The following is a 13,802-nucleotide window of genomic DNA, read 5'->3' as shown; positions in this document are numbered from 1 at the left end:
TGTCAAGTGAATTTATTATTTTGTAACAGCAAGTATACAATGATTGTACACTAAAATAGTTACATTTGGTCAATAGTTGTTATTAGTTAGTGTTATGGAATGGCAGTGGCTCAAGGATTGGTGGCGTTTGAAACGTTGGAGGAACAAGAAAACTAAGGAGCAAAGTGATGATGAGTTTTGTTATTGTGATGAGTGTTTACCAGATGTAAGCAAGGGCTTATTCTATTTTAGTTGATTATGACATAATCATGTAAATAATTTTCAGGGTTTTCATGTTTATATTTATATGGAAGTATTCAACAACAACCCGAGTATTTTAAATATTATAGTACTCTAGATAGGTGCAAACATTAGTATGATTAATACTAATGTTTGTTTTGTAGTAATGTTTGTCTGGCACCCATAGTAAAAGCCATCTATAGTTTAGGGCTAGGTTATTTGTGTAAAATTGCATCAATTTTTATTATATTTTTAGACTGTTTTCAATAATTTAACATTCAGAAAACTAATTTATCCAATATTTTATTAAACTCTTTATGAGGATTTTTTCAACTTATATATTTCATAATAATAATGAAATGAAATATATTTATTGTCCTCCTCTTCAATAAATAATAACAAAGAAACTTCATTTAATTTGTGATATGTAAGTGTAATTGACTCACAATTTTAAACACTGCTTTTAGTGCATTAGTCAAACTTTCTTATTAGCAGCCCAAAACTAGAGACCTTTCAAATTGTTGCAATAGAACTTTGCTGCTAGAGGGCCAATATGTATTACACATATATCCATAAAATACACATATGCCCATGTAAATGTGAGTGTAAAATACAGTAATACTTAGTATTTTTAAAATTCCACCTTCACATGACACGCCACAAGATAGGATATCATCCCCACCATCTGGATGTGTGGCGGTCCTCCACAGTGCGGTTTTCAAGGAGCTTTCTATCTTGTACTACTAAGCTGTGGAATGAGCTTCCTTGTGCGGTGTTTCCGGGATGATATGACATGAGTACCTTCAAAAAAATTGTGTACACCTTCCTTAAAGGCCGGCAACACTCTTGTGATTCCTCTGGTGTTGCATGAGATTGTGGGCGGCGGTGATCACTTAACACCAGGTGACCCGTAAGCTTGTTTGTCCTCCTATTCCATAAAAAAATACTTGTTTTATATTTTTATTATAATATTTTGTAAGGCCTATTATTTGTTACTGAAGTATTGTTAGTTGCCTAATACTAAAAAGCTATATTTAAACAATATAGTTTAGTTTGTCTGGTCTGTTTGAGCAATTAGCCTCTTGATTGGGCCTTTGTACGTATATCTAAAGTACAAAGCAGAAAGATATCTTGATACACTATTTGAAAACCTTTTCATCAAATTCGAGTTTCATAAAGTTTGTACTTTTAGTACCTATTTATTTTGATTAAGAATTAATATTTTATCAACTCCAACACACCCCTTATTTGTGTTATACATACATGATATAAAAACGGAATGAAAAAAGCTGTACTATTTATCAATAAATATGTAGGACTTACTAAATTGAATTTCCTTTTCAAACTTTCCCTTCTTGTTTAACTGATTTAAGAAATTCTCTAGTTATTTTAGTTTAAGTTAGTTTAGTTTTACACACCCTCTATATTCTTACTTGTTGAAAATATGCATTCTGTCTGTTTTCTATTTATTTGCTGCCATTGTTAACTGCTCAAACAGCTTGCACGAAGCACTTTTGCTCATACAATGATTAGCTGTGGCGTTGAAATCGGAAATTGTGGGTTTATCCAATATTGGAATCATTAAATTATAATGGAGACTTTAATTACTTGTTTTTGGAATTAAGATGTGACAAGGAAAAGTTTTTTAATTAGTTTAGAATGTCAATCTCATATTTTCATCATTTTGATGTTGTCATCCATTGTTCGCAATAAATGTGTGGGCGGGAAGCGTCGCGACGTGGAATGGAGAGCGCGGGCGGAGGTAACTGGCTAACTGCGCCAAAGCAGTAGATAGCTTGAGCTGTTATCAACATCATAGTATGCCTGGTGACTGCTTGACAGCATGATGAAATTTCATCATGTTGCCAACCTCTCGAAGCAGTTGCAACTACTTGAGTGGTTTGTGTATGTACATATGTAGATCTGTTCACTTTACAGTCCATCCTAACTGCTTCAAGCTCCATGTATGGCCCCTTTTATTTGAACTGGCTGTCACTGCAACTGTGAAAATGTGTTAAGTCATATTAATAAATTATGCTGTCCGGGCAAGTTATCTCCTCAATAGATTTTAAATAGTTGATAACTAGATAGTAGATTATTAATACACTTTAGCATAGGCATGTTTTAAAATATAATGTTGAGCTGATTTCTTTGTTTAGTTATAGACCATGATTTTATAAGAATTATTAATCCAACTACCAACACGCTTTACATACTGTATCTTGGTTAATGTTGTGATTATAAATATGCAGTGAGTGTATAAGATAGCAAGAGATAAAATTAACAGATAAATTACGCATATCGGTATCATATCTTGTAAAGTTTATTACAATAACTGCTAGGTTTAATAATGTAATAATTGGACCTATACATATATTGAAAAATTAAAAAAAAAGTTGTTTTAAGAGCACTATTTTTTAGTGTATATGGTTTATTTTTTAATGTATATGGTAATTCATGTTTGTATTATATTGTTATGTTAATGTTATATATTTTATGGATAAGCACGCTCAAATTAGTTTCTAAATAGTGTTTTAAGTCTATCCGGAATGTATCGGAAAGTGCCTGAGCGATATTAAATTCTCGTTCTAATTATGTAATATAACTACGTAAATAAATTTTTAACAAATTTTCCCATACATAAATGAATAGTGAATACAGCACTGCATCATTATTCCGTTAGTTAACCGCAGGCGCCGTCAGGTCCGTGTGTCCGCCCTTCCCGCTTCTTTATTCATGCTTCGCGCTTAGAGTGCGACCATGGATTGCATAATTAATTACTTAACTTTTGGTTTAGTTTAGTAAAGCTGGTTTTACAGCTAACTTTAGCAATAACAGACATATTAAAGTAGCGGTTTAGCAAAAAATGAGTTGCACCATTTGTCAATTTTTAGATGACGTCATAACTTTAACTGTTAACCATAACCATCCAATTTTCGCTGGTTAAAGCTGTTTTTACTGTTAAATAGCGTAATAAAGTCGAAAATTCCAAATAAATATTCGTGACTTGATATTTACCTTTTTAACTCTTAACTATGAAAGGAATACGAGGGTGCAAATCATTTCGCAGTCTACGTTAAATTTGACTTAACCTTAACTGTAACAGCTAATATGATGCAACACAGTCCAAGTAGTGAATTATTTATCTTTTTCCAATTTATCAATTCTCGATTGATCAAAAAGAATCAATTTTGAGAAAATAAATGCATTTTTTGCCTCAAGTATAGTGTCTCCTCAGTCATTCTTACAGGTGTATAATTGAATACTACTTATATTGTAAATTGTATTTAAATGAAATTTTACTTTAAAGGGCGAACTGGATGTTTGCGAGTCTCTCGACCCCAACGGAGATGGCGGAGGCAAGAAAGTCGTGGTCGGAGTCTGCGCTATGGCCAAGAAGTCGCAGTCGAAACCCATGAAGGAGATCTTGACTCGGCTGGATGAGTTTGAATACATAAAGATGCTGGTCTTCCCTGAGGAGGTTATACTTAAGGTTCTCCGAATGTCTAACCCTGATACACCTTTAACCTTCTATTGCTAGTCTAGGGGTGCGTTCACACATCTTTTCACAAACTAAGCTTGTAGCTCTTATACCCACTTATTAATATAATATGTAACTTGTACTTAGATGTGTTTTGATAGCTAACTTTTTAAGCCTCAAACTTAAGTAGTGCTTTTATGATCCAAAATTATGTGTGCAGATCAGATTCAGAAGTATGTGTGAAGGCTCCTACAGTATATATCTAATATACCTGGAGCATACTAAAAGTTTCTGGACTCTTTTTAAATCAGTTATTTCTAAAACAATTACGGCAGATACTTGAATATGGAACTCTACGTGAGTAGTTAATATTTTAGTGTTTGTGATTGTCAATTGTTTTTACATTGTGACATCGTTTTAAAAATTGTGGGGTAGCTGTGCAATGTTAAACTCGCGAAAATATTCGCGTCTTGAGTTTTTGTGATGGCGATGTAGGCTTGATTTGTAAAGTACGACATAAAATCGTAAACGACAATAATTCCTATGCAAATTACGATTGTGTGTGACCTGCAAAAGAATTATCCTGAAATATTGGATGCCAAAACACAGTTTCAGTCGTGCCACCACGAAAGACATGGGAAAGGGAGTGTGCATCGAAACATAGATTTACAAAAGATAATAACCGTTATATAACTATACGTATACTTAATTTTACGTGAAATATTTATATGTAAGGTTTCGCAATAGTGTGTAAATATTAGAGGACTCTACTTTGAAAAACAATAAATATATCACAGACATAATATTATGTGGCAATACCGGATCCACACCGAACGATCCACCACGCCCCGATCGCGCGCGGCTTGAGCGCGATCCAAATGTGCAGGCGGTGAGGACGTGCCGCGCGCGATCCATTTGTTGTCGGTTGTTTGGTCACGTTCAAAGGGGCCTCAGTCGCTTGGCGCATGCGGTGTGGACGGTTGTTTTTTTTAATTACGTGATGTATCCGGTAAATATCCCTTTATAGGAAGAATAAATGTTTATGGGATCCTAATGATACCAATTACACCAATAGAGGTGTAAGAGAAGATTCTTGGCGGCAAATTAGTCGCGAAATGAACAATATTTGTACAGCAGACCTAAAATATAGCTTGTTGCTGCTACTGCTTGTCGCCGTCGTCGTTGCACATATGACTCCGTAGCCAGACAAAGTTCAACTGATTCAGTATGGATCGGCAGGAGCGTGTTGGAGTCAGGCTCGCAAAAGATTGCTGTTGGATCGGCATAGTACGATTCACGCTCCACGCATCACGATCTTGGATCGCGGATCGCGTGATCGCCGATTTATTTTGGATGGTTCGGTGTGGATCCGGCTAATGCGAATCCAGAAACTTACAGTATGTATACTGCAATAAATAGAATTAAGTAACAATTCACATTGTAGGCCGAAGTATATAATAATTATGTAACTTATAAAGCTGGGGCAATAACAATAGGTTAATGGTGCTTTTAAGGTATTAGCTTAAAAGTAGATGTGTTGTGGATATTTTAAGGTTATCTACTTTATTCTTAATTGTGTATTTATGACAAAACATTAACTGTGTTATTACAAAAAAGTTATACATAAGTTGAACACTTGTTTTTAAAAAGTTCAATTACAAATCAGTGTCTTTCTGTTGTTTAGTGTTCAACAATTTTTAGACATTGTGACTAGGAGCTTCTCAAAGGTTTCTCACAGATAAATCATATGCCTATGGAAGATTTAGATTATATGATGACAGATAGATGACAAAAATTGCGTTCTGTTCCTTTAATTGTTCCTTCAGTTTATGTTGTGTTTGACAACATTTTAGTTAAACACAAGCTTAACAATTTTTTGTAATGGAAAAAGATAATCTCCATTTTAGACGACATTATTGTTAGGTCACTGTTTAACAAAACACGTGTCTATGTTTAAATTTATTTTTTTTGTAATAACACCTTAAATGTTTATGTTACATCAAAATCGATTACGACTGATGTTGAAAATCTATAAAGGTACCTACTTATAATATAATTAATTAATTATAAACTAAAAAGTGAACATTAAAAACTTTCTATTTGTTTTACAAACAGTACGGAATCCAAGAAGTGCTTTATAATTATTGTATGTTTATCTATCTGTATGCATGTCCGGGTAAAACAAAAACTTCTAAATAGAGTTAATTCAAATGTTGCATTAAGCACTCGCTACATAGAGGCATATTATTTTTGCTGCTTTATAGATTCCACGCGGATTTTTTAGCAGCATTTTTTATAGAAGATAGCGAATATAAAGGATGTAAAACAACTATATCCTAAAGGTTGGACTATGAAAATTTATTGAAGTAGGCGTTACTTTGCGGAAATCCATAATTATACAAATGATTTGAGTTTTCTTTAGTGTTAATTCCGCCAATATTTGTCTTTAAACAATTCGACACGTGTTTCGCCTCTACACGAGGCATCCTCAGGACGTGTTATCTCGCCAATGGCGGAATTAACACTAAAGAAAACTCAAATCATTTGTATAATTGGACTATGATTCTGAATATTATATTGGCACTAAAATAAAATAAGAAAATGTGGTGCGGATTATTTTTTAATTTTATTAAGACTAAAATGCAATACAATCCATTTATTTAATCAAACTATAATTAGATAATTATCTTTATTAATAGTCCCTAAAATTATAAAAAAAAACAAACAGCAGATATATATTTCGTCGGACCGGCTGTATTACGTAGGTACTGTATGTCACGTTACAATGCTGGTTAAAAAAGTCTACAATTTTTTTTTTCCGCGACTACAAAACGTTCTTGCTAAAATGCCAATAGCTGTGATTAAGTTATAGGGAGCCGTACGGAACCTTTCCGTATTCTGATGTCTGGTTACACTCGGTATAGAAACAAACACCCTGCCTCTGCACGGTCGTTGGTTGCAACATTATCGTCTACATCATAGTTTCTCAACCTTATTTTGCTCACCGCCCACTTTGAGAATATGTTTTTTTCTAGAGTATTTTCGTGTAATTTTTTGCCTTTTTAGACTATATTTTTTTTAATCTACCCACGCCCCATCTGCGCCATCTCAATCCCCCTAATTTTCTCTGGGTCTTCTACTGCCCCCCCGAAAGTATCAAACGCCCACAAGGGGGCGTTATAGCCCACGTTGAGAACCTATGGTCTACATGAAATGAATGGCTTCAGATTAGATTTTTAGATATTTTGCTATACTTACAGTATATAAATGGGGTTACGGTATTTAGGGTTTCGTCCTTAGATCATTTATTTATACGTCTACATAGACTGTGACAGCTGTGAAAACGTTGAAAAAATTTGAGGTAGATATTTAACCTCTATTTTGAGCAATGCACATACACAATCACAAAGTGACATACAAATCGCGAGTGTAAGACGTAGCTTGTCACGCACACTTAAGTAATAAACGTGGCCTGTTTTTATCGCTTGTCTAGCAGCAAGAGGCTCTATGTAGATGTGTAAATTATGTATGATTCCTTCTTATATCCTATTCAGCTTGAACTGTTAAATACTTATTGTATTGCATGTTATTTTCTAAATGTATACCGTATTGTGATTCTTTGTTGAATTTTTAGAAGCCGGTGGAGGAATGGCCGATTTGCGATTGTTTGATATCATTTCATTCCAAGGGCTTCCCGCTAGACAAGGCTATAAACTACGAAAAATTACGAAAGCCTTATGTCATAAATAATCTTCATATGCAGTATGATATTCAGGTAACTTCTCATAATATTACCTTGACAATTTGTTATTTTAAAGTGATATTTCTCACTTCTGGGATTAAATATACAAATTAAATTTTTAACCAACATTTATAAACGATGCAGGACTCGAACGGTTGGCTCAGTTGGTAAGAGCGCTCGGACGGAACCCGAGAGGGTATATTATATATAAATTTTGGTTATAAACTGTATATAAATTATTTGAACAACGTAACGTATTTATGTTTTATTTAACAATAATAATATTTTAGGATCGCCGACGAGTATATGCTATATTAGAAAATGAGGGTATTGAGATTCCACGGTATGCTGTCTTAGACAGAGACTCTTCAGATCCTAAACGTAAGTAGAGATTTTTATTTTTTGTTTTATTTTATGAAAATAAGAGACGAGACGAGCAGGACGTTCAGCTGTTGGTATTTGATACGCCTTGCCCATTTCAATGCAGCGGCAGCATTTGAGCGGCAATTGGTCTCATTTGCCCAGACATTCCACTAGCGGCGCCCTTCAGATCGAAACACAATAATGTTTACACATTACTGTTTCACGGAAAAAATAGGCGCCGTTGTGGTACCCATAATCTGGCCGGCATCCTGTGCCAAGGAGCCCTGGTGGTGAACAGAATAGGACATTTGTTTTTTATTTTATATGGAACTGCTGGTCACCTGTGATCACTGCCGCTCTCGAGTTGTTCGTTTCGTCGAATCTTCTTTTCAGATTGCGTTTTACTTCGCACGAGCTTATTTTTTAAAAATATTTTAAAAGCTATGATATTATGACAGATGGTCAATTTGCACAATATGTTGCATCTATATATATTATATTATAGATGCAACATATCTATAATCATAGTAGTTTTGAAGATAAAACCGTATCAAACTCTTTTTCAGTTATGGAATACTTTTTCTAGCCAAATTTTTTGTATAAATGTCAAACTGTTTATTATGTTTCATAAAACTTGTTTATTATGCCCATAAAATTAATAATTATCTCTTTGCTTTATCTAGTGACAGTAAGAAGTGTTCATTATCAATTCTGGTAAGAAGGTGTAGTAGATAATATTATAGTTGTATATGCAACATAAACAAATAGTATGTTAACTGTCTGTCAAGGCGCAATAGTATGCTAATACTTTTTTAAATGGCTTTTTCTAAAGTGCTCAGCTTCCTTCTTTTTCAATTCAATCATCAACTGACAAAAATGGGGCTCACCAGATGTTAGGTCACCTCTGCGCATCACATCATTACTATTTCGCTGTCCATCGAGTGGTTTGAGTTCCGTAATCAAAGGAAATTTTTATTTATTTATTTGTGTGTCAATACACACCAACAGCATTACATACAAAACATTAAAAATAATTATGGTCTAATAGGTACATGCCAGTTACTGGTGCATACACCACTCTCATTGCAAGACATTAATTTAAATACGAAATACAGTTTGACCTACAAATTTAAAAAGGATTTTAAGCAAATTACTAAAAATAATCGAATCGAATTGAGAACCTCCTCCTTTTTGAAGTCGGTTAAAAATTGGTCACCCATCATCGGACTGTCACGTCGTCTATACGCTATTACTAAATCTATCTATTACGCTATATTCTAAATCTATACACCAAAAATTTTGTTAGATTAATCTTACAATTTTTAATATTTAATTGTAATATTATGTGATATTCGCTTTAAAAATATAAAATGCGTTGTGCTGGATTCTGTGTTATTCATACAGACCACGAGTTGGTGGAGTCAGAGGACCACGTGGAAGTGAACGGTGTGGTGTTCAACAAGCCGTTCGTGGAGAAGCCAGTGTCGGCCGAGGACCACAACATATACATTTATTACCCGACGTCCGCGGGAGGAGGCAGTCAACGACTCTTTAGGAAGGTAACTATGCTTTTGGCTATACAAAACCTTTTTTTTACACTTCACAACAGCTTTACTAACATATGAAAAGGAAACGAAATAGTACCGAAAAAAATTATATATAGAGCCCCTTACAATTTATCTAGATGCTGCAGATGATTTCAACCCGTATGAAAGTGGACAGGGAAGATAATTTAATTTTTATTAAATTAAAGCTTGAGATTTAAAAAGTAACATCAAAAATACAGGAAGCAGCTGATATCTATACGAGGATCATGATATCATGATAACCGCTAGAGTCAAAATAGTCGAGGTCGCTTTTTCTTAGATGACGCCATTTTGTGTTTATAAAATGAACATAGTGAAGTCAATAGAATAGAACCGCGCCCGAGCCCACTCGGAACGGTTACCGTTGTTCGAGTCGCGTCCGAGGGTACTCCGTGGGCTGTGAAAACCCCGCTTAGGCCCGGTATTCACCAAAGCAAAGAGGAGAGAGATGTCATGTCTTTTTTTTATTGTAATAGGAGGACACCGAGCGTAGGGGTCACCTGGTTTTAAGTGATCACCGCCGCACACATTCTCTTGCAATACCAGAGGAAGGAATCACAGGTGCTTTGCTGGCTTTTAAGGAAGGTGTACGCGCTTTTTTTGAAGGCACCCATGTCGTATCGTCCCGGAAACACCGCACAAGGAAGCTCATTCCACAGCTTTATAAGGTTCTTTGCTGTTAGACAACCGATAAAAAAAAACCAGGAATATTAGTTTAGTGTGCGTGGCAAGCTACGTCTTACGCTCGCAATTTGTATGACATTTTTCGTTAGTGCGCGTGAATAACTCAATATAGGGGTTAGTTTTAAAGTCTATTTTTTTTTGAGGTTTTCACAGGTATCTTGGTCTATCTAACCGTATAAATCCAATATGTAAGATTATTGTGTCCGATACACAAATTTTGAAGGGCGCTGCAGCTATTGAAATTACTGGACTAATGAGACTTAACATCTCATGTCTTCAAGTGATTTAATTGCCATAGAGCTCAATATTTTGATTTCAATTAAGTACCCTGAGCGGCACTCCATTGTGATAAAGAAGGTGTATCACTTACCATAAGATGAATGTCTTTTGTCTATTCACTTTCTTCGCATAGAAAAACTGCTGGCTTTAATTTTTTGATGTGTTACTATTTATTGTCGGCGGATTTCGAACTCCTTCATAGACATGGAAGTCGTCGTGAGGCTAAAGCTATTGACCGATATTGTTATAGATTGGCAGTCGCAGTAGTATATATTCACCGGAATCTCGAGTAAGGAAGACTGGCTCCTTTATATATGAAGACTTTATGCCTACTGATGGTAAGTCTATCTCTCTATCAACTTTAATTACGACCTACCCATGTCGTATCGACCTGAAAATAAGCGCACCAGGCTAATAAAATTAACTGTAAGTACTACGCCCCCCTTAATGATTGTTGCTGCCCTATGATGAGCTAAAACTGTTTCTTAATATTAAATGTCAAATTCGTGTGCAGTATGCTGGACACTTCTCTCTCAACCAATCTAAAGAATCAGCTTCCAGTTACTTTATTTTTGAATGGATATGCCTTTAGAACCGACCATGTGGGCGGAAACTCACCTTCGAGGAGTCTATGATTTTGTGTATGTATGTATGTATCGTTAGTACGTCATATATTGGATAACCAAAATAATACATATATTATAACACTGCAGTTTACTGGGCAGGACGTAACACCTATCATCACGCCGAGAAAATATCATATAAAAGACACACAATATAAAAGACGAGTGTGATTAGAACACACGACTGAAGTAAAACAAAATATAGAATTTATAAAATTATTTAAGAACGATATGAAATCACGAAATAATCAAAACATCACCGTTCCCGTAACGTTAACGTTCATTCGTAACGCTCTTGTCACGCATTCACCAGCTGACTCCCCAAGTCAAAGAAGCACCGTTCGCGTAACTTTAGCGTTCGTTCGTAACGCTCTTGTCACGCATTCACCAGCTGACTCCCCAAGTCAAAGAAGCACCGTTCGCGTAACTTTAGCGTTCGGTCGTAACGCTCTTGTCACGCATTCACCAGCTGACTCCCCATGTCAAAGAAGCACCGTTCGCGTAACTTTAGCGTTCGGTCGTAACGCTCTTGTCACGCATTCACCAGCTGACTCCCCAAGTCAAAGAAGCACCGTTCGCGTAACTTTAGCGTTCGTTCGTAACGCTCTTGTCACGCATTCACCAGCTGACTCCCCAAGTCAAAGAAGCACCGTTCGCGTAACTTTAGCGTTCGGTCGTAACGCTCTTGTCACGCATTCACCAGCTGACTCCCCAAATCAAAGAAGCACCGTTCGCGTAACTTTAGCGTTCGTTCGTAACGCTCTTGTCACGCATTCACCAGCTGACTCCCCAAGTCAAAGAAGCACCGTTCGCGTAACTTTAGCGTTCGTTCGTAACGCTCTTGTCACGCATTCACCAGCTGACTCCCCAAGTCAAAGAAGCACCGTTCGCGTAACTTTAGCGTTCGTTCGTAACGCTCTTGTCACGCATTCACCAGCTGACTCCCCAAGTCAAAGAAGCACCGTTCGCGTAACTTTAGCGTTCGTTCGTAACGCTCTTGTCACGCATTCACCAGCTGACTCCCCAAGTCAAGGATGCACCGTTCGCGTAACTTTAGCGTTCGTTCGTAACGCTCTTGTCACGCATTCACCAGCTGACTCCCCAAGTCAAAGAAGCACCGTTCGCGTAACTTTAGCGTTCGTTCGTAACGCTCTTGTCACGCATTCACCAGCTGACTCCCCAAGTCAAGGATGCACCGTTCGCGTAACTTTAGCGTTCGTTCGTAACGCTCTTGTCACGCATTCACCAGCTGACTCCCCAAGTCAAAGAAGCACCGTTCGCGTAACTTTAGCGTTCGTTCGTAACGCTCTTGTCACGCATTCACCAGCTGACTCCCCAAGTCAAAGAAGCACCGTTCGCGTAACTTTAGCGTTCGTTCGTAACGCTCTTGTCACGCATTCACCAGCTGACTCCCCAAGTCAAAGAAGCACCGTTCGCGTAACTTTAGCGTTCGTTCGTAACGCTCTTGTCACGCATTCACCAGCTGACTCCCCAAGTCAAAGAAGCACCGTTCGCGTAACTTTAGCGTTCGTTCGTAACGCTCTTGTCACGCATTCACCAGCTGACTCCCCAAGTCAAAGAAGCACCGTTCGCGTAACTTTAGCGTTCGTTCGTAACGCTCTTGTCACGCATTCACCAGCTGACTCCCCAAGTCAAAGAAGCACCGTTCGCGTAACTTTAGCGTTCGTTCGTAACGCTCTTGTCACGCATTCACCAGCTGACTCCCCAAGTCAAAGAAGCACCGTTCGCGTAACTTTAGCGTTCGTTCGTAACGCTCTTGTCACGCATTCACCAGCTTACTCCCCAAGTCAAGTGTGCAAGAAGAAGTTTTACTGTAAAAAAGCAATTTACTGCATTAAGCAAACGGCGGGAATATTCTATTGCACATTGAGTTGTTTACGGTGTTTTTAGGCACAGATGTAAAAGTATACACAGTGGGGCCGGACTACGCGCACGCGGAAGCTCGCAAGAGTCCGGCACTGGACGGAAAGGTGGAACGAGACTCGGAGGGCAAGGAGATACGTTACCCTGTGATACTCTCCAACCAGGAGAAACTCATATCTAGGAAGGTTTGCTTGGCGTTCAAGCAGACCGTTTGCGGCTTTGATCTCTTGAGGTTAGTCCGTCACTTTGTAGAAATAGTTTAGTCGTATGCCTATCAATGTCAATTTTTATTGTTACCAAATATGCATGAATATAATAATATTTTATATTGATTTTTAAACCAGTGAACAGTTGCTGTATAAACTGCTGATGTCACTAGTGTGGCCATAAGTTCTGTGACAAAGAAAAATGCCTTTATATAACGTAATTAATAAAACTTATACGTATTAAGTCTCTGAAATAAATAATAAATAATTTTATTCGAGATGATATCCTTTGGCCATGTCTTGAATCTGTTTGGTCTTGATAGTATCGATTTACGAACTATTTCTATAGAAACTGCTTATTCTAGATATTTTTTAAGCGACTCGATGTCGGCGTGTCGGTTAGAGCAGGCCATGTCTTCTAAAACTGACCATACGCTTGTAGTCTAAGAGGTTTAGATCTGGGCTAGACTTTTAATACCCCATTACATTTTTTTTTTATTTAAACCTAAAAAAAATATTTTCTAAAATGATACATGGCAGGAGATCATCGAAGCTCTTCAATTATGTATCATAATAGACGCATTTCAAATTTAAATTAAAAAACAATTAGAAGTTTTTAGGCTGTGACAATATTTATGGCTATACTAGACATATTTAGCCTAGCTTTATATTTAGTTATAAAAAAATTGCAAATTCAAAATCATTATAAATCTTTATTCAACATATATTTTATAT

At 36.6% G+C, this 13,802-nt stretch overlaps 1 protein-coding gene across 1 annotated transcript in view; it reads left to right on the top strand.

The window, feature by feature from the left end:
• The window catches only part of LOC126969065 (inositol hexakisphosphate and diphosphoinositol-pentakisphosphate kinase), a 39,748-nt gene continuing 25,946 nt past the window's right edge, over positions 1 to 13,802 (top strand). The window contains exons 1-7 of the mRNA XM_050814362.1: positions 1 to 205; positions 3,530 to 3,712; positions 7,335 to 7,475; positions 7,733 to 7,823; positions 9,210 to 9,364; positions 10,605 to 10,692; positions 12,889 to 13,093. Coding sequence (XP_050670319.1) covers positions 95 to 205; positions 3,530 to 3,712; positions 7,335 to 7,475; positions 7,733 to 7,823; positions 9,210 to 9,364; positions 10,605 to 10,692; positions 12,889 to 13,093 — 974 coding nt within the window. The 5' untranslated portion in view covers positions 1 to 94. The remainder of the gene's footprint in view (positions 206 to 3,529; positions 3,713 to 7,334; positions 7,476 to 7,732; positions 7,824 to 9,209; positions 9,365 to 10,604; positions 10,693 to 12,888; positions 13,094 to 13,802) is intronic.

Source organism: Leptidea sinapis, chromosome 17, assembly GCF_905404315.1.
Source record: "Leptidea sinapis chromosome 17, ilLepSina1.1, whole genome shotgun sequence".
Taxonomy (NCBI): Eukaryota; Metazoa; Arthropoda; class Insecta; order Lepidoptera; family Pieridae; genus Leptidea; species Leptidea sinapis.
Note: the sequence above shows the minus strand (reverse complement) of the source record. Positions and strands in the feature narration are given on the sequence as shown.